Below are 16,353 nucleotides of genomic sequence, written 5' to 3'. Positions count from 1 at the left end.
CCAGAATTTTCTGAGTATATGGATTTGGCAGGCTAGTGATTGCTTTTTCAGGAAAATCCTACAATGAAAGAAAAGCAGAGTTTGCCAAGCTAAACCTCTATTTTGCTTCCCTTCTCACAGAGCCTTGCCTGTGAGCCAAGTTGCCTGGTCAAATAACTATCACAGATGCACACACACACAATAGCTCAAATGGCAAGCATACATGGTTTCATCATGAATATAGCACTAGAAAAGCACTGCAGAATATCCTTTTGGCTTTTAAGCAGAGTTAAAAAATATACATATATACTTGAGGTAAAATCACAGTTGGTAAAGGAGGGGAAAACAGTGAGTTTTACTTAACAAAACAGTGAACTTGACTACTGGTTTCATTCAACGGTTGCCCTGGGAACACCATTAAAGAGCAGGACTTCAGGGAGAGTCTACGGTTCATCCAGTACTATTAGCCTGCATTATTATCTGTATTATAAGTCTAATGGCTACTCTGAGAAGTCCCAGATCCGCATGAATGAAAGAAACGTCTTGAAGGGGAAAAATTGTGTTTTTTTTCTTTACTCTTTCTTTCCCCCACCTCCCCAACAAGCAAACCCAAGAAAACTAACAATAGCTACTCCAGATTTTACCACTGCTTCCACAAGGGAAAAAAAAAAAAAAAAAAAAAAAAAAGGAAGAGATTTGTTTCTTCTAGCTCAGTTCCTCTTGAGGCAGAAGAGTGGGTTGAAGAAAAAACTACATTTTTTTTTCTCCCCTCAGAGTGACTCTCCAACATTTACTTAAACTTTTCATTCTTTGAAGCACGATGGCACCTCAAACCAAAGAGATCACTAAAGAACATTCATGAGAATCTTCTTTCACATACACCACAGAAAGGAGAAACTCATTACATTTTTGGCCATCACCTCAAGCCAGACTGACACTGAGCCTCAGTGCAATCCTTCTAACTAGTCCTCCGCCTGGCTAGCAAGCCTGAGCCCCCCACAATCCCATCTTTCTGGTGCTGTAAGTGAGACTACATCCCTCTCACACATTGGTCTTTGTTATTACGGATGTTCAGGAAAATTATTTATGTGAGATGAACTGCATAGCTCAGGGCATTGTTTTCTAACGTTCTTTTATAAGGCAAACATAGAATTAACGTATAATTTCACATAGGATTCCCTCGAGGAAGAATCCATAGAGCAATTTGATTTCTTTCTTTTCTCTCTCCCACCCTAAAAATTTGCTTTATGAATACAGTATTTCCCTACATTTGATGGGTAACTCAAATGCCTGAATGTCAGTGTTCAGCTTTCTGTGAAGTTCATAATGGATTCATTGGTGTAAACAGAATTTTGTATTGCCTATCTTTTTAATGGAAGTGAAAAACCTAGTGTCAAGATCAGGAGTGAGGAAATGAAAAGTCCTGACTCAGAATGAACACTTTTACAGTGTAACATTGCAGAAAGAAATACTTATCCATATGAGAAAATGAAAGCAATAAAGCAAAAGAAGAAAATAAAATTTAATATGGATTAGAAAGTATTATTTTAAGGACAGGTACAAAGGTTTGGGCATTCAGAAGGTACAGAACTGCTCTGGGCCTCACCTAAGCAAAGGCTTTAATACAGATAGATGTATCTAAAAGAAACAAGCCATATGTGAAGAAAGGAAGCAAGGTACTAGACTGGACATAAGAGTTCTGAGTAGCTGCACTAGACTTACATCATGGAAATACATGCTTCTCTCATACTGCAAAACTTTTCTGACATGCACAGAACACAACAGGTAAAGGACAAGTGGCTCTTTATAGATAACATGAAGCCACAGAAGCCATACTCTAGAGTAACTATTTATGGAGGTACTAGTCAACATGCTAACCACTTGGAACAAAACAAAAGGGCCAGTGATAACACAGCAATCTAGCAGCAATTCAGCTTTGGTATTGAGCAGGTGGCAGTAGAAGCACAGATCTCTTACATATCCCTGTTCTTGGTCAAGAAAAGGGAATAGGTAGTAAAACAACAGAAAACCTTGTTAAATATAAAACATTCATTAAACTGAAGAGGGTAATTATTCACATACAGGTAGATCCTAGATATATTGTACCTCTTCCAAGAAAAAAAAACCCACATAGCATCAAACTGCAGAAAAGCAAAAAATGTGGCACACCAAATGCTACGTAGTCAAAAAGTCCTTGCTTTACTGTGTTCCATTACAGAAGTCAATCTTGTTGATCAGGCCAACAAAGGAATAAAGTTGGTTTAGAAGGAGACAGAGGCACCTCAGCTCTTGAAAATTGGGCAGAGAGAGGCAAGCAGACTGAAATACCAGAGTTTTCTAACTCCCTAAGCAAGTAGGTAGATTCTGAAGTTGAAATGCCCTAACTTGACCCACACTTAAGAGGAAAAATAAACATAGATATTCATTTTTCTATGTGACATTTCTTTTCATATGAAGTATAATTACTGTGGGAGCATTTCCAGTTTGGTATTGATTATGCCCCTCTGAACCTGTAAACTATTAGGAGATATTTATGCTACTGGGAAGACTAGAGACCACGAATGTTCTCTGCGGAAACTCAGGACCATTGGCCTGGATCTCATTTCGCACCCTGTGATAGTATGGTAAAGTTTGAATGAAAGAGGCCCAGCTCTTGCATTTTCCCAGAAAGATAAAATTAAAAGCAGCCACTGAATTAGTTACTTCAATGGTTAATCCAAATCAGTGGTTGCTTCATGCTGATGAAGTATGAGTAAATACTCTTGTGTCTGTCTAAAGCAAATTTACCAATCTCTGTTGCTCTCATGATTCCAGGAAAAGGAAACAAACAAACCAAAAAACAGGGAAAAAAAAAAAAAAACAGAAAAAAACCCCCAAACACTACGTGAACAAAACGAATATCTAAGTTGCTTCTCCTTACATGTTAGCCTTATTGAGATAAGATGAAAGGAAATCACGCTAATGTAAATTTGACTACAAAGAACGACCTTCAGTGTGAGCCGCCGGCTGTCTGAGTGCATTCTGAGGCATTGCTGGATCAGAATAATTTATCATATCGTGACACATGAAATATCAGAATTTTCACCGTACAGTGCAATATACAACCTACAAAGGTTACATAAAGTGAATCTCTAAGCCAGGAAATTGAGAAAGTTTAGGTGTTTAAGCAGAGATACATTAAAAGGAAAAAAAAATAAAAAAAAAAATACAACCTTAAACTACTTCAAACAAGTCACATCATTCAGTTCACCTGCAGGTCAGTTAGAATGATATCCTTAAGTAAAGCAGAGGTGCAAGCTAGGTTTTCTATCCTTATGCAAAAGAATCCAAGTACAAAATGCAATGACTTACAGTGCACAGTGATGGTGGTTGCATCCATCATGCTTTTGTCAATCAGAGAGCACTTGTATTCTCCTGTTGCATTTCGTCTCACATCTGTCATTACATAAGTATCTGAGCTTCTTATACCTTCTGTTTCTCCCTATGGATGGAAAATAAAACATTTGTTGCATACGAGTCTGCTGAAAGCTTTCTTTTTTGTTGGGGATTTTTTTATAATTGTAAGGCTCCTGAAATACACCAAAATACATTTAGTTTCAGTATCACTGAAATGCAATTACCTATTAACAACACTAATGCTTATTTCCTGCATGACCACAGAGTTTATAAAACCCTACAATTAAAAGCTTACTCTTTTAATTGAACAGCTAGCATACTTAAGAGAATATGAAAATAAGAAATCCAAAAGTTCAGTAGAAAAACGATGAAAGATAACTAAAAGGGTTGGAAAAACTGCAACGTCAAAACAAACTGTGTTTCTTAATTTGTATCTCAAATGTTATGTTCATTTGAGGAGGTCATGAAGTAAAATATACTGGTTACACACACTTAAACAACACACACAGCCCTGCTCTATCCACATCAGCATATACACTACCTTATATGCACTTATCCACAGAAACTGGGGTTTTGTCCCATTCCCCATTTTCTACCAGATAACAGCTGACTGTCTTTGGACACCTTTGAAGCATGCACAGAATGCTTCAGAGAGCCTAATTCATATCTATAAATCCAGGAAGTGATTTACTAGGTTTGTCACAATACCCACGAGTCTTGAAAAGGAATTGCCAATTCCAGCTCCCAGTAGCAGGGAGACTGAAGACCAGACAGACTGCAGTGTTCAGCTTGCTAACTGTGACCATGGGGCAAGGAGAGACATGGCATGCAGTAAATTCCTAGGATGACTCACTGCACCTAAATGGCTGAAGAAGACTTCAAATCCTACTTTCCCTTGCTAACCTTCAGTAACTGAAACATGCCAGGAGCGTAAAGTAGAAGAGGATTATGTTCGAAGGACTACATATGCAGTTTTTGAAATATCTGAAAGCATGCCACAGCTTTTGGCCTCTCTCGCGTTCAACTCTGCTCAGTGCTGCAATAGGAACAAAAAGTGGATATAAGATTGAAGAGAGAGAGAAGCAGCACACAGGAAGAAGGTAGGAATCTTAAAATATAAAGCCACATGTGTCTGTGGATTCCAACAAAACTAAGATTAGCAGTATCAAACCCTTTATCTTTCCTGATTTTCATCTTATACATTTGACAGATTTGTTCTACAATTTCTCTTACACTGTCAGTTTCTTTTTTTTTTCATGACTCTATGTCACCACACAGTTTAATTAATAAATACAGAACTAAAAGAAATTGCAAAGATTCATCCCTGAAAGTAAAAAAAAAAAAAAAAAAAAAAAAAGGCTGAATTAATTTCCTGTACTTTCATTGCTGAATCTCTGTCCATTGTGACCAAAATAAGATGGTTTTATTCAAAATGATAAACTGCTTTTGTCAGAACTTCTTTTTTTAAAAAAAATATATGATGATGTGAAGTGAAGAACGACAATTTTTAGTAGGTTGAAACACCAACAATCTTTGGATAGGGAAAGAGGCTCTTTCAAACTATTTTGCCAACTCAGGTGAGGCGTTCTTAGAGTCTGATGTAATGGCTGATGTCTATCTTTCAATATAGTTGTAATTCCTTCCTTCATTTGTTTTAGAGTCACGTATGCACTGACATGCATCAAGGTCTGTAAGAAGGAATGATACAGAATATTTCACTACACAGTGACAGCAAGGGAGGACTTACTGGAATGTAAAACAGGAACTCCTGTGGAGGAGGGTTGCCATTCCCTGAGCACTTCAGAGTGACGTTATCACCTTCTTTGATAGTACTACTTTGTGACAGCACTCGAATAGTCACCTTCTCTGTTGGATCTGTGAAAACAACGTATACACACTTACTAGCTTCCACAAAAAACTACAGAGTAATAATAATATGCATGGCTGGAGAGTTCATGATTTCATCATCGAGCAGGTGAAGTTATTTGCATGTGTTGATCTTTTTTTACAGAAGACCTGAAGTCCATCACACCTTCCATAGTTTGGCCAATTCAAGTAACCACAAAGAAGCCATACAATACAAAAAATCATTTTTATTAACCAAAATACCCTATCACTGACACAGCAATGACAACAACTCTATCAAGTGCTTAAGAGGAAAAAATATCCAACTCTGATCAGCACGAGCAGCTTCACAGCATGATTTCATTATGAGGGATTAACTTGTCCTCTGTGAAGCTTGCTATATGGAGGACTCCAGCAATCAGAACAACAACAGAGGCTCTCAGTGCCTTGCATTAGTATTAGATATTAGCCTTCTTCCATTAAAAGGAAGAAATATGAACTAAGCAACTCTATTCAGCCTATTCTATATGCTGATCACAACAACCTTTCACAAAGATGAATTCCATGAACATAATAGGACCCTTAACATAGTCAACAGAACTGTAAATGTAACGCACTTCTGTCATGTTCAGTGAAGTTGAACTATAACTTACATTTTACTTCAGTAATTTTTTTAAGGCAAAGACGGAGTATATGTTAATAGATGCTATTCTTCCTAAGTAGAAGCCTAAATAAAATTTTTCAAATACAGAATAAAATGAAGAAAATTAAAGGAAATATTATGGGCAGATAACTCTCGCTGCTGTAATTTCAATGAATAAATAAAATTCCAAGGATGCATGTCTTGCACTAAGACACAGTACAGAACACCTTATTAGACACGAAAAAAAATATCTAGACAGCAGAGAAATCCTTGTCTGACAGCTGATTCTCTGTGTTTAATGAAGAATGGGCTCTATGACCCTTCTGACCCCTTAAGGCACTCATCACGTTCATCTTCTGCTATGGGATTTTTCAATAACAGGAGCTGCAGTTTATTGTGGCCTCTCAATGACTGGGAGCACTAACACAGATTTGCATCTCCCTTCATAGGTGGTACCAGACGTCAAAAGGCCCTACCCTTCCCTCCTCCACATGCCCTTGGCTCCCCATCCATATCCAAACATCTACCTCAATGTCTGCATCACTGAATCACAACTTTACCTACTGAGGAAAGGGAAGTCCAGCTGTTGTTGTGGAACACAACGGATGTGAGTGAGCAGCTGGGCATAAATCACAGGCACTCTTTTTGGTAGCTTCTCAGCCAAAGACCCCAGAGCCAGCCTGCTGTAGAACTGGTCTCTCCCTTTTTCAAGTTATGTACCAAAGGTGAAAAAGTTATTACAAATCCTGGAATTGCATAGGCGTTGTCTCTGAATTCAAAGGAGATTAATCATACTGAGGAAGACTTCGGGACTTTTAATTTGGAACTGTTTTTTCCCACAGAGATGAACTGAACTGGATTAAAAATTGGACACAGTTAAGCAAGAGTGACATTCATGCAAACCACCGGTCTTTCCCCTAGGCGTATCTTACCCTTCTATGTATTTCCATCAGCTGGGAGGAAAGTTTCAATCTCATTCTCTAAACTGGAAAAAAATAACTATGAAAGTAAATAGCAAAAGACTAATTAAATTGTTCTGTGAGGTGAACAGCTCACCCTTCTGAGGAAGAAGCAACCCAGTGACAATGTGCACTGCAATACTCATGCAAAGCAGTGCACAGCAACATGCTTCTCCTTCACTAATAAGCATGAACAGCTTGTCTTTCTGCTCAGCGATACATATCTCTGGCTAGGTCCATATCACCCTGTCCTTCTATAAGCCATCAACTTTGTGTCTGCTTTCTTCAAGAGCAAAAATCTAGAAGCAGACACCAGAGGGCATTTAGTAAATGAATGCCACCATCCCAGACCCAGTGTGTCCACAACTGACATAATTTTGTTATAATTTTAATACAAACACAGATGCTGGAAGCAGCATGACTAAAAAAGCACCTTTGACTCTTATCTGTTGTGGAAAGGAGTTCATCTCAAGCAAGACAGACACTTAACAACAGGGCATGATAGGAAATTTTGCCTAATACCTTTTTATACTAATTAACTCAGAGCAGAACCAAACACAACTGCAGTCCAGATAATTTCAATACAGTCAGACACTATCTAATTGTCCAGTGCCAGGAGTTCTCCCGCATTAATCAAGTTACTTTATCCAGCTTGCTGGCTACAGCTACAAATGAGAGCCTGTTAGTTAAGCACTGATAACTACTGCTAGCTGAGCTACCTATCTCCAGATAGCACAGCATTCTGCAGGAGTTTGCTTATTCTTCAGAGGCTGGCTGCTTCCAGGAGGTCCACTTAAGAACAGGAGCTGGCACAAGCCCTGAGCTAATAAAAACAGTAAAACATCTCTTAAATGCTAACTAAACAGGTATATCTGAAAAAAAAAAACAAAAAAAATCTTGTTTAGGCATGGTTCAAATTGTGCCTTCCTCATTCCTTTGTGATAAAAAGTTACAGTGAATCTCACTACATATTACAAAGAACAGCAGTCCCTCTTTATGTTTTTTTTCAACTTCCTTCAAAATTGCAAAACATAATAGTTTGACAGACAAACTGAAAAAAAAAAGGCTGAAAAGAAGACTCCCATTACAAGCCTGATATTTTTTTTTTCAATCTGCATTACATTCAGCTGGTTAAAAAAATCACATTTGTTGAGAAAGAAATCAATTACAACCACTGAACCAAATTAAAAAACAAAAACAAATCAGACATTATTATCATTAAATAACACCAGTCAAGTAATCTGTCTGTTGAAGCTCCAGATGTATGTTCATAAAGAGTTTCAGAAATTCATTTGGAGATGCATTTAAGCAGAGCATGAAACTGAAGTTACAGCAAATGAAGATATGCAAAAAGGAAATGGGAATTTTACTCTAAAGGTAAAGGAAATTTTGGAAAGCCTCTTTAGTACTGAAGGTTGTGCCTGCCTCCCACTGTTGGCTAATTAGCAGCATGATGCTTCCCATCTCAGGAGGAAGAGCTTATCTTAATTAAATTGCATGTTACTAGACCAAGATTAAAAGAGCTAGTCTAGCAAACAAATCTTTAATACTGGGTATGTGTGGTGCCTGATGCAGAGATTATTCTTCAATGCTGTGCAGCTTTTTTTCCTTCACATCGAGTAGTTCTTAATAGCAAGTACATGTAGTACAAGCATCACAGAAATTTGCAAGAGCCTCATCCTCAACAGGTGAAGTAGCTTGATGCATTAAAGTGATGGAGAAATGGGGAATAATAGCAATAAACCTGTCTGACTGGGAAAAAATTAAATTCTTTCTGATCACTACAATTCTTTTCTGTAGATCCTTGCCATAAGCAATAGAAGCTTTTTGTGGTCATGGGTTCCACAGCTGACAGAAAAGAAAATCAGTGGACCAAATTTAAAACAAAACAAAAAAGCAATGGAATTGGTGACTGCAGAATTGAAATCTCTATATAATTTCCCAGGATAACGGCTTATCTGTTATCCCAGAGGCTTTCTTTTCCATTAGTTCTGGCAGTTGTCATTCTGAAGAAACACTTGGTGAAAAGAAGGCCTTAATTTACTCTGGTTTCTCTGGGTGAAAAAAAGGATTAACTCCTCCAAGATCTGATCCCCTACTTCTGCTGCTCAACAAACTATACTGCAAAGAAAAAACAAGCAATGATCTAGGTAGAAAATAGACTGTCCAAGACTTTCATTTTCAAAGCAATGGAGCACACCTACTGGCTGCAGAAATCAAATGTACAGTATTCATTTTCTTCACATTCATTTGGATCACAGAGTTGTTAGACCAAAGTGTATACACCAAAGTGTATACTAAGGCTGCATTAGATATCTCGACTGTGTACTCAGGCTTTATTGTTCCCAAAGCAGAGACTTTTTTTAATAAGCTGAGGTATTACCTAAAACGTTCAAAGAAACAACAGTTTACAGGGCATCATGAATATCTCCTGTTTCTCTTCTTTCTGTTACAACCTTCTGCCTTCAATCCTTCAGAAGTGTCCCTTTACAAGACTCTGAAACCCTTTCCAACAGCTAGCACCTCCTCTGACCTACCTTGCCAACTGTCTGTTTTCTTTATTCAGAGGAGAACTAAGATCTCTATGTAAATCAGCAATACAGTAAGGAAGTTGCTTTGGGACTTACACCAGCTTAAAGTAATCACTCACACACATCCTCTACTTTAAAATAAAAGTCTATCAAGATTCAAATGCATTCAAATGCATTCAAATTTTGAATGTAAATATCAGCATCTTACAGCTATAGAGAAGCTACTACATTTCTGTGCAAGGTAGTCTGCCAGCATTAGCTGCTTGGTGCTGACTCTCCTTTGCAAGAAATGAAAAGGATCTCAGCGTACAAATAATTATACAGAATATTTATTGCATATTTCAAGAGGCTCACAGAGTCATTCTCATCAGCCCCATCTTCTGCTAAAGTTCTGAAAAAGCCATTTCACAGTAAATTTTTTAATTATTACTTTCCTCTTAGCAGTCGCGCCTTGATGATCAGTATTCTGCTGCTAGAAAGAAAGAAAACCCAGGTAAATCCAAAGATAAATAAAAATCACCCTGACACTTTATTCAGATCATCTTGCTGCAAATCAGCTTTGAAAACACCATCTCAATAGTCAAGCAGCAGTATCTGTAATGTTTTACACTGTCTGAGAATTATTTCTTTTTCCCCCAAAGGTAGACTTTATACAGCAGAAGATACATATTTAATAACTTACAGTGAACATCAAAGACAACTGGTTCAGACTGTATTGTTTTCTGGCCAGATGGTCCATAGTATGTCACAATGCAAGTAAATTTAGCATTTGCATCTTCTTTTGTTGGCATATACTGAAGAGATGACATCATGGTGAAGAGTCCCGTTGATCTGTTCTCAACCTTTCGCAAATTTATGACCACAACTGTAAAGGAAATATTATTTCATTATCACATGGCCAGAATGTGAAACCTTTTTCTGACTGCAGATTCTTCTTGCTTGCATGTTCTCTATTTATGGTCATCAGGCTGCAAACACGCAAGTAACATGACATATTACCAACGAGACTACACAAAGAGTTTTTCTCCAATATTGCCACTGACATGTACTAGGAAGGTTTTATCAACAACATATTCCTAACACACTGCAAATTTTAAATCAAAGCAAAGAACTAACTGCAATTTTTTGTTGTTGTTTTAATGCAAATCTCTCAGGCAGTAAGAAGGCCTCAGAAGTGCCAGCAAAAACAATTTTTAAGATCACATTTATAACTTAATTTTGTAAGCCTCTCCTGCTTTATGGAAACTAAAATGTTATGGTCCAATCAGCCCATCAAAATTAAAGTTGAAAGTCATGGGGTAAAGAAGAATTCCTCCTAAACAACCTGAAGGACAAATAACTGCATAAGAAGGCTATCATCTACATGGTCTGAAACACAGTACTGGACAGACATAAAACTGAAGCTGGACATTAGTTATCATTTTTTACTAGCTACATAGGTTCAAGAATTACTTTGCAATAGCATTAACAAAGTCAACTCTCCTCCTCACAATGTGTTTTTTAAGCTGTGACATGATATAAAGAAATAATATGGCATAGCTTGGGTTCTCCGAGAGGCACCCAAGAAGTTTCCTTCCAGTTTCATATTTCTGTATGAGTAATCTTCCTCAAAGGAACAATACTTAAGACTAAAACAGAGCAACTCCAATAAACACAGTTCTTCAGCATATATCTGTGAATTTGAGAACAACATTCATTTCTGCAACATACCTTCTTCCACAGGCTGCAGAACTCTCCCATTTTTGTACCATGTAACACTGCCTTCAGGATAACTATCTCTCACAACGCACTCCCCAAGCTGCAAAACAGACAGGAATTAGTCACTGTTTCTTTTTGCTGTGTTTTAACAGATCTGCTTTTGTTTTGGATAAAACTGCTAGGCAGTTCAAAAGCTTAACTCCAGATATATTTTTTTTAAATGGAGGTAAATCCCATAAGTGAGGCTTAGATACAATTTGGAAGAGGGTTCGGTTGTGGGTTTAGAATCAGGATGGACCCTGCTTGCAGGGTTATTGGGGTACCGGTTGAAGAAGCCACTCTGTGCACAGTCTGGCTACACAATGCGACCTCTCAAAGCCACGCATGCACACACACCCTCTCAGCCTCAGTTCATCACCTCTCTTCATCTTCACTGCAAAGGAACTGTAGGCAGCCTTCAGGCACGCAAGATTGAGGGAGAATGCTGCTCTTACCATTTTTAGCTTCTCTGTTTCTAAGAAGTCTGCTTGATGCAAGATTTCTGGTTGAGAGGGTTGTTCTAAAACATAAATAGGATAAAGGTAGTAGTGATAGAAGAACAAACAGTTACAGGAAAAAAAAAAAAAAAAATTACCACAAGATTGTGTGAACTTTAAGACTAATTAGAACAGCCTGTGCTGGTATAGCCTTATCTATACTTCGCCTTTAAAAGAAAGAGAGAGATACTTCTACCTCAATATCAGCAAAAAGACTGGAGGTGAGGAAAAAACGTAAAATTTGTCCTACTTTCCACACTAAATTCCATGCATCCTGACAATATTTATTGTAGCCAGGCAGACTGTTAGGTGTCCAGGAGGAGATAACTTGATCTGATCTATCTGATTTACATAACACACATGCTGGAGAAGGAGCCACCAATACAGAAAATACAGCAACATTAAAATAGCTTTACTAGTGATATTGCTATAGCTAAGCTATCACTTTATAAAGGAACAAACTCCACCTAATCACACTTCTAATGTTTATTTCTCCTAGAGGGTATTGTTACATTTAAGAAATTAAATACAATTAAGAAATAAGATGACAGAAGTACGTATAATTACTTTAACTGATTTTAAGTCGGTTAAGACTCTCTTAAAAAAAAACAACAAACTTTTTCTTCAGTGCCTGTATGTCTCCTTATTTACTCTTTTTTTTTTTTTTTTTTTTTTGTGGTAGATGGACCTCTTAGCTTGCCAAAGTAGAGGATCTATCAGTGTTTCCATCATAAAAAAGTACTTTATAGACACTATATAACGTTTGTTAAAACAAGTTGGACTGAAGCCCAGAATGCAAATTTTTTTCTCTAAAAGAAACAGTTTTTCCCACAATTTTTTTTTTTTTTTTTTTTTTTTTTTAAGTGGGGAAAGATGAGAGGGCAAAATAAATCAATGTTTCCACAGTCAAAGAAAGTCTCTGCATTTTGGCTGTACTGCTTAAGAAAGCACATGCATTATATACATTTACACACTGAGACATCTTTAACCACGTCAGCTTACAGAACCTTTTTCCCAAACCAAGTGCCCTATAAAATACTGCCAGCAATCCCATCCCCAGTGAACTTCACATCATCATGCCAAAATTTCAATGCAGTGATGATGCAACTCATCTGCAGATGTACTACTTCTGCTGTGGCACAGATAGCAAGCCTACTTATTTCCTCAAAAATTCATTTACTTTGTGCGTGCGTGTGTGTGCACAGACATCCTTTGCTTGGAAGACTATGCCAAAATGGAACGAGAAGAACAGCTCGAAAGGGAAATGAAAGGCAATAAAAGAAGCTGTTTATCTGACATGCACCAACAACTTGCTTGTGGCAAAAAAAAAAAAACCCACCAACAGAAACAAAAGAAACAGTGGAAGCAATGCACCAAAGCCATCACAGTGTCCTCAAAAGGTTATCAGAGCAAAAGGTATATATTTTTAAAAGCTATGTGCATCTTTATTTCCCTTTTCTTAGTTCTAAAGGAAAAGATCAACTTATTTCTGCAAGAATCCGTCAAGGACAAAACATTTCCATGTCAATTCAAACAAATTAGGTTTTACAAGACAATTAACAACCCTTCTGGTTTAGATTTTCCGGTCCCATGCACAGACACAGCTGATTTCCTGTGGTAGTTGCCAGCTGATCAAATCACAAAACACACAGCCTTCCTCTATCTTCCCCTCCTTGTATCTCCCTTGTCCCTCAGGACAGCGCTCTGTGCCTGTTCAGGAAGACCTGTGCTGTGCTTTGTACCCCCCTCGCACCCTTTGCCTGAAGGGAAGCAGAGGGCTGCCATGCTGTGACTCTTGCCACGCAGTGCCCTGGCATCTGAGCACACACCACAGCTGAGAGGCCTGCTGCCAGACCCTCAAGCCACAGTGTGTACACCGAAGTAATTCACTACACAAGACTAATATTGGCACGTTCCAGGATGAAATTTGAAGCTTAGCAGCAGCAGGACACACTTTGGTGGGTCTGCAACTTCACTCCAGTATTCATCTCTTGGCTGAAGAGCTTGCCAGGACACTCTATAGCCCTGCACAGGCATTGCAACTGCTGGGAAAGTGCTCATGGCCCACACCAGCTGGGTTATGCCATGGTAGGGCAACAAGTAGTGGCTGCTGTGCTGCTCTGCTCTGGAAACCTTGGCCATTTAATTCCAGAACAAGATGCTGACAGAATCCATCTGGAAAGCTGGAAGAGCTTGTTTGAGTAGTCCAGTGAGTGTGACTAGCAGGTGGGAGTTGTGTAATGAGCCATTCTGGCTCGTTAGTCCTGAGCTAATCAGGTAGCAACAGCTGAGGATGTGACAAGCTCTAGTGAAACCCAGCTTCAGTAAAGCCTTCTGGGATACAGCTGAGGTTTGGTTTATGAGTGTTTGCACTATGGCAGCTTAGCTCTGCATTTGTGGTTCAAGGAGCTTTGAAACTCCACTGAAGAAACAAAACACTTAAACTCCACTTAGAAATGCCACTGAATAAACGAAGCTTGCAGGCTACTGTTAACTCTTTCATAATTAAAACAAACAAGTACACAAGCAAGCAAAAGCAACAAACGAAATCCCCCGAAACAGACATAAGGAAGTTAAATGCACAAATATATTAAATAAATATATTTAATAAAGTTGTGAACTCAAAATGAAACACTAAAAAGGTAATTTTTTCTTGTTGTGCCAAGTCTGCTGCATTATACATGTGGCATCCTCTACTCTTGTTTTCCTCAGTAAACAGTAGCATTCTCTATTAGTATTAATGCAGACTATAAAATACACAAGCTGTGCTCCATGGCTGAGTTAGCATTGTCTGAATATTTAGTACAGTACACAGTAATTCAAGCAGTAAGTATTTAGTTCACCATACACCACTGTCTCATCTACATATTTACTGCTGTGCAATAAGTAAACATGATCATTCTTTATCATTTCCTTTGGAGCACTGTTCTTACTATATGTGCATTGAGCACACATGCCCCTGTTGTCATTAATTAACTTGTTCTTGTGGTCAAACTCAAAGTGAAACAAGGGAGATGGTATTACTGTTGACTATCAGTCTACATTCACACTCATTTATGCCACTGACAAACTTCTGTCAAGATAACACTGAAATTTCCTTTCTCCCAGAGAAAATCCTAGGACTTCCCTTCCAAAACATATTCTTGTGTGGGCTGTTTGAAACTGCCAGTCTCTGAAAGCAACATATTCTGATGACAGAGACTTACTTTGCCTCTATAAACCTGTATCTGAAGAGCAGCAAAGGCCAAAACAAGCCCTAGAAAAATATTATAAAGAGGACAACATCCACTGCAATTATAGGACAACACATACAAACTCTGCCTTAGCCTCAGCAGATCTGAGTCCCTAAATGGGAGCAATGTATGTCCCACTATGAGGTGGTTCAGATTTTGAGGAATTATGTTTCTGAGTCACCAGTGGGAAGAGCTCAGGTTTGCCTGCGAATTCAGAACAGGACTACTGTGGTTCCCAGTGCCAATCTGTCTCAGAGCACACAGTCTTTTGGCTCCTTTTGAGTGCAGCTAAACCAAACATGTGCTTCAGAGTTCATTTAATGCCTCCCACCAACTGACATTCAGGACATACGAGGTTTAGTTCAAAGTAAAGTTCCCCACAAGGTGCTGTTGTTGGCTCCTAAACACCTACAGATCCAATTCTGTGGTTGCTAACTTGCTAATCTAGACAAATCCAGGACACCGGAGAGCACAAAGAGACCAGTTCTTCCACGATTAAAATGACTCAACAGTGCTCTCAAAGGTGTAAATGCCACATGGCTCTTTCAACAGACCAGGTGTTTTGAGACCTTTCAATTTGACTTCAGTAATCAAAAACAGAAGGATCTTCAGAAGCTGCTAAGAAAGAAGCCTCAGGAAGTCAGGCTTCTGACAGACTTAGAGCTTCACTTCCAACAGACAAATACAAAAACAAAACCTCAAACACATTCGGCACTCTTGAACATCTCCGCTGTGATCCCTAGTTTACCAAATGTTAATAAACCTTGCAGAACTGCACCAGGGGATAGCACCTGGCTTTTCAGCTCCGCTCTCCCTGATTCACGGGTCATGCCATTGCATACTGGCTGCTCAGAGCTGCTTTAAATGTCTCAGCTAATCTAATCCTTCAGAGCACACACAGTTAACATTTCTCTCCTGCAGAAAAATTCACTCCGAGAACAAATGAAAAATAATCAATGCTAATTTTACATTTTTCATTTCTAAGGCCAAATGACATCACATAAGTGAGTCATTATCAAAGTCTAAAATTCTCTTTGAGCCAGCACTTATCATGAATAAACTGTAAGTGCAGGCAGTCCTGTTACGTAAATGCTACCAGTAGATTACATTTTTGAAAGCTGCAGAAATTTGCTAGTCTTAGTAATTTACTCAGCCAAGCTTACTTTCTTGGCTTTAATCTTCCCCTCAAACAAAAGTTTCCTTAATTCAAGATTCAGATACTGAGGAATACTAACAGCAGTAACAACAGATTACTTACTGAAGACTTTAACTATCGTTGGCTCCTCAGAAACATCATCTTCTGTTACTAGCATACATACAAATCTCTTTTCATCGCTGATTCTTGCATTCTTGATGGATAATGTATAGTTTTCTGAGAGACTCAACCTGTCTTTGTAGTCTGGTACATCATCATACTGTACATTCTTTTTTGTTGATGATCTGAAGGCAATAAATACCGGAGATTCATTTGGCATTTCCTATTAAAAAAAAAAAAAAGATAGACATCTCTATTTTGCATAAACAATCAGGTTC

At 38.3% G+C, this 16,353-nt stretch overlaps 1 protein-coding gene across 3 annotated transcripts in view; it reads right to left on the bottom strand.

Annotated features, from left to right (window-relative positions):
- Positions 1 to 16,353, bottom strand: part of ALCAM (activated leukocyte cell adhesion molecule) — a 115,923-nt gene that overhangs the window by 16,909 nt on the left and 82,661 nt on the right. For all 3 annotated transcript variants that reach the window (XM_090151835.1, XM_090151823.1, XM_090151829.1), the window contains exons 3-8: positions 16,079 to 16,298; positions 11,546 to 11,610; positions 11,064 to 11,151; positions 10,036 to 10,218; positions 5,123 to 5,250; positions 3,331 to 3,460 (exon numbers count right to left, since the gene is read on the bottom strand). In XM_090151835.1, the coding sequence (XP_090007961.1) occupies positions 3,331 to 3,460; positions 5,123 to 5,250; positions 10,036 to 10,218; positions 11,064 to 11,151; positions 11,546 to 11,610; positions 16,079 to 16,298 (814 nt within the window). The remainder of the gene's footprint in view (positions 1 to 3,330; positions 3,461 to 5,122; positions 5,251 to 10,035; positions 10,219 to 11,063; positions 11,152 to 11,545; positions 11,611 to 16,078; positions 16,299 to 16,353) is intronic.

The sequence above is a fragment of the Phasianus colchicus genome, chromosome 1 (assembly GCF_987193195.1).
Source record: "Phasianus colchicus chromosome 1, bPhaCol1.hap1.1, whole genome shotgun sequence".
NCBI lineage: Eukaryota > Metazoa > Chordata > Aves > Galliformes > Phasianidae > Phasianus > Phasianus colchicus.
The sequence above is the reverse complement of the archived record's forward strand: the minus strand, read 5'-3'. Positions and strand labels throughout refer to the sequence as shown.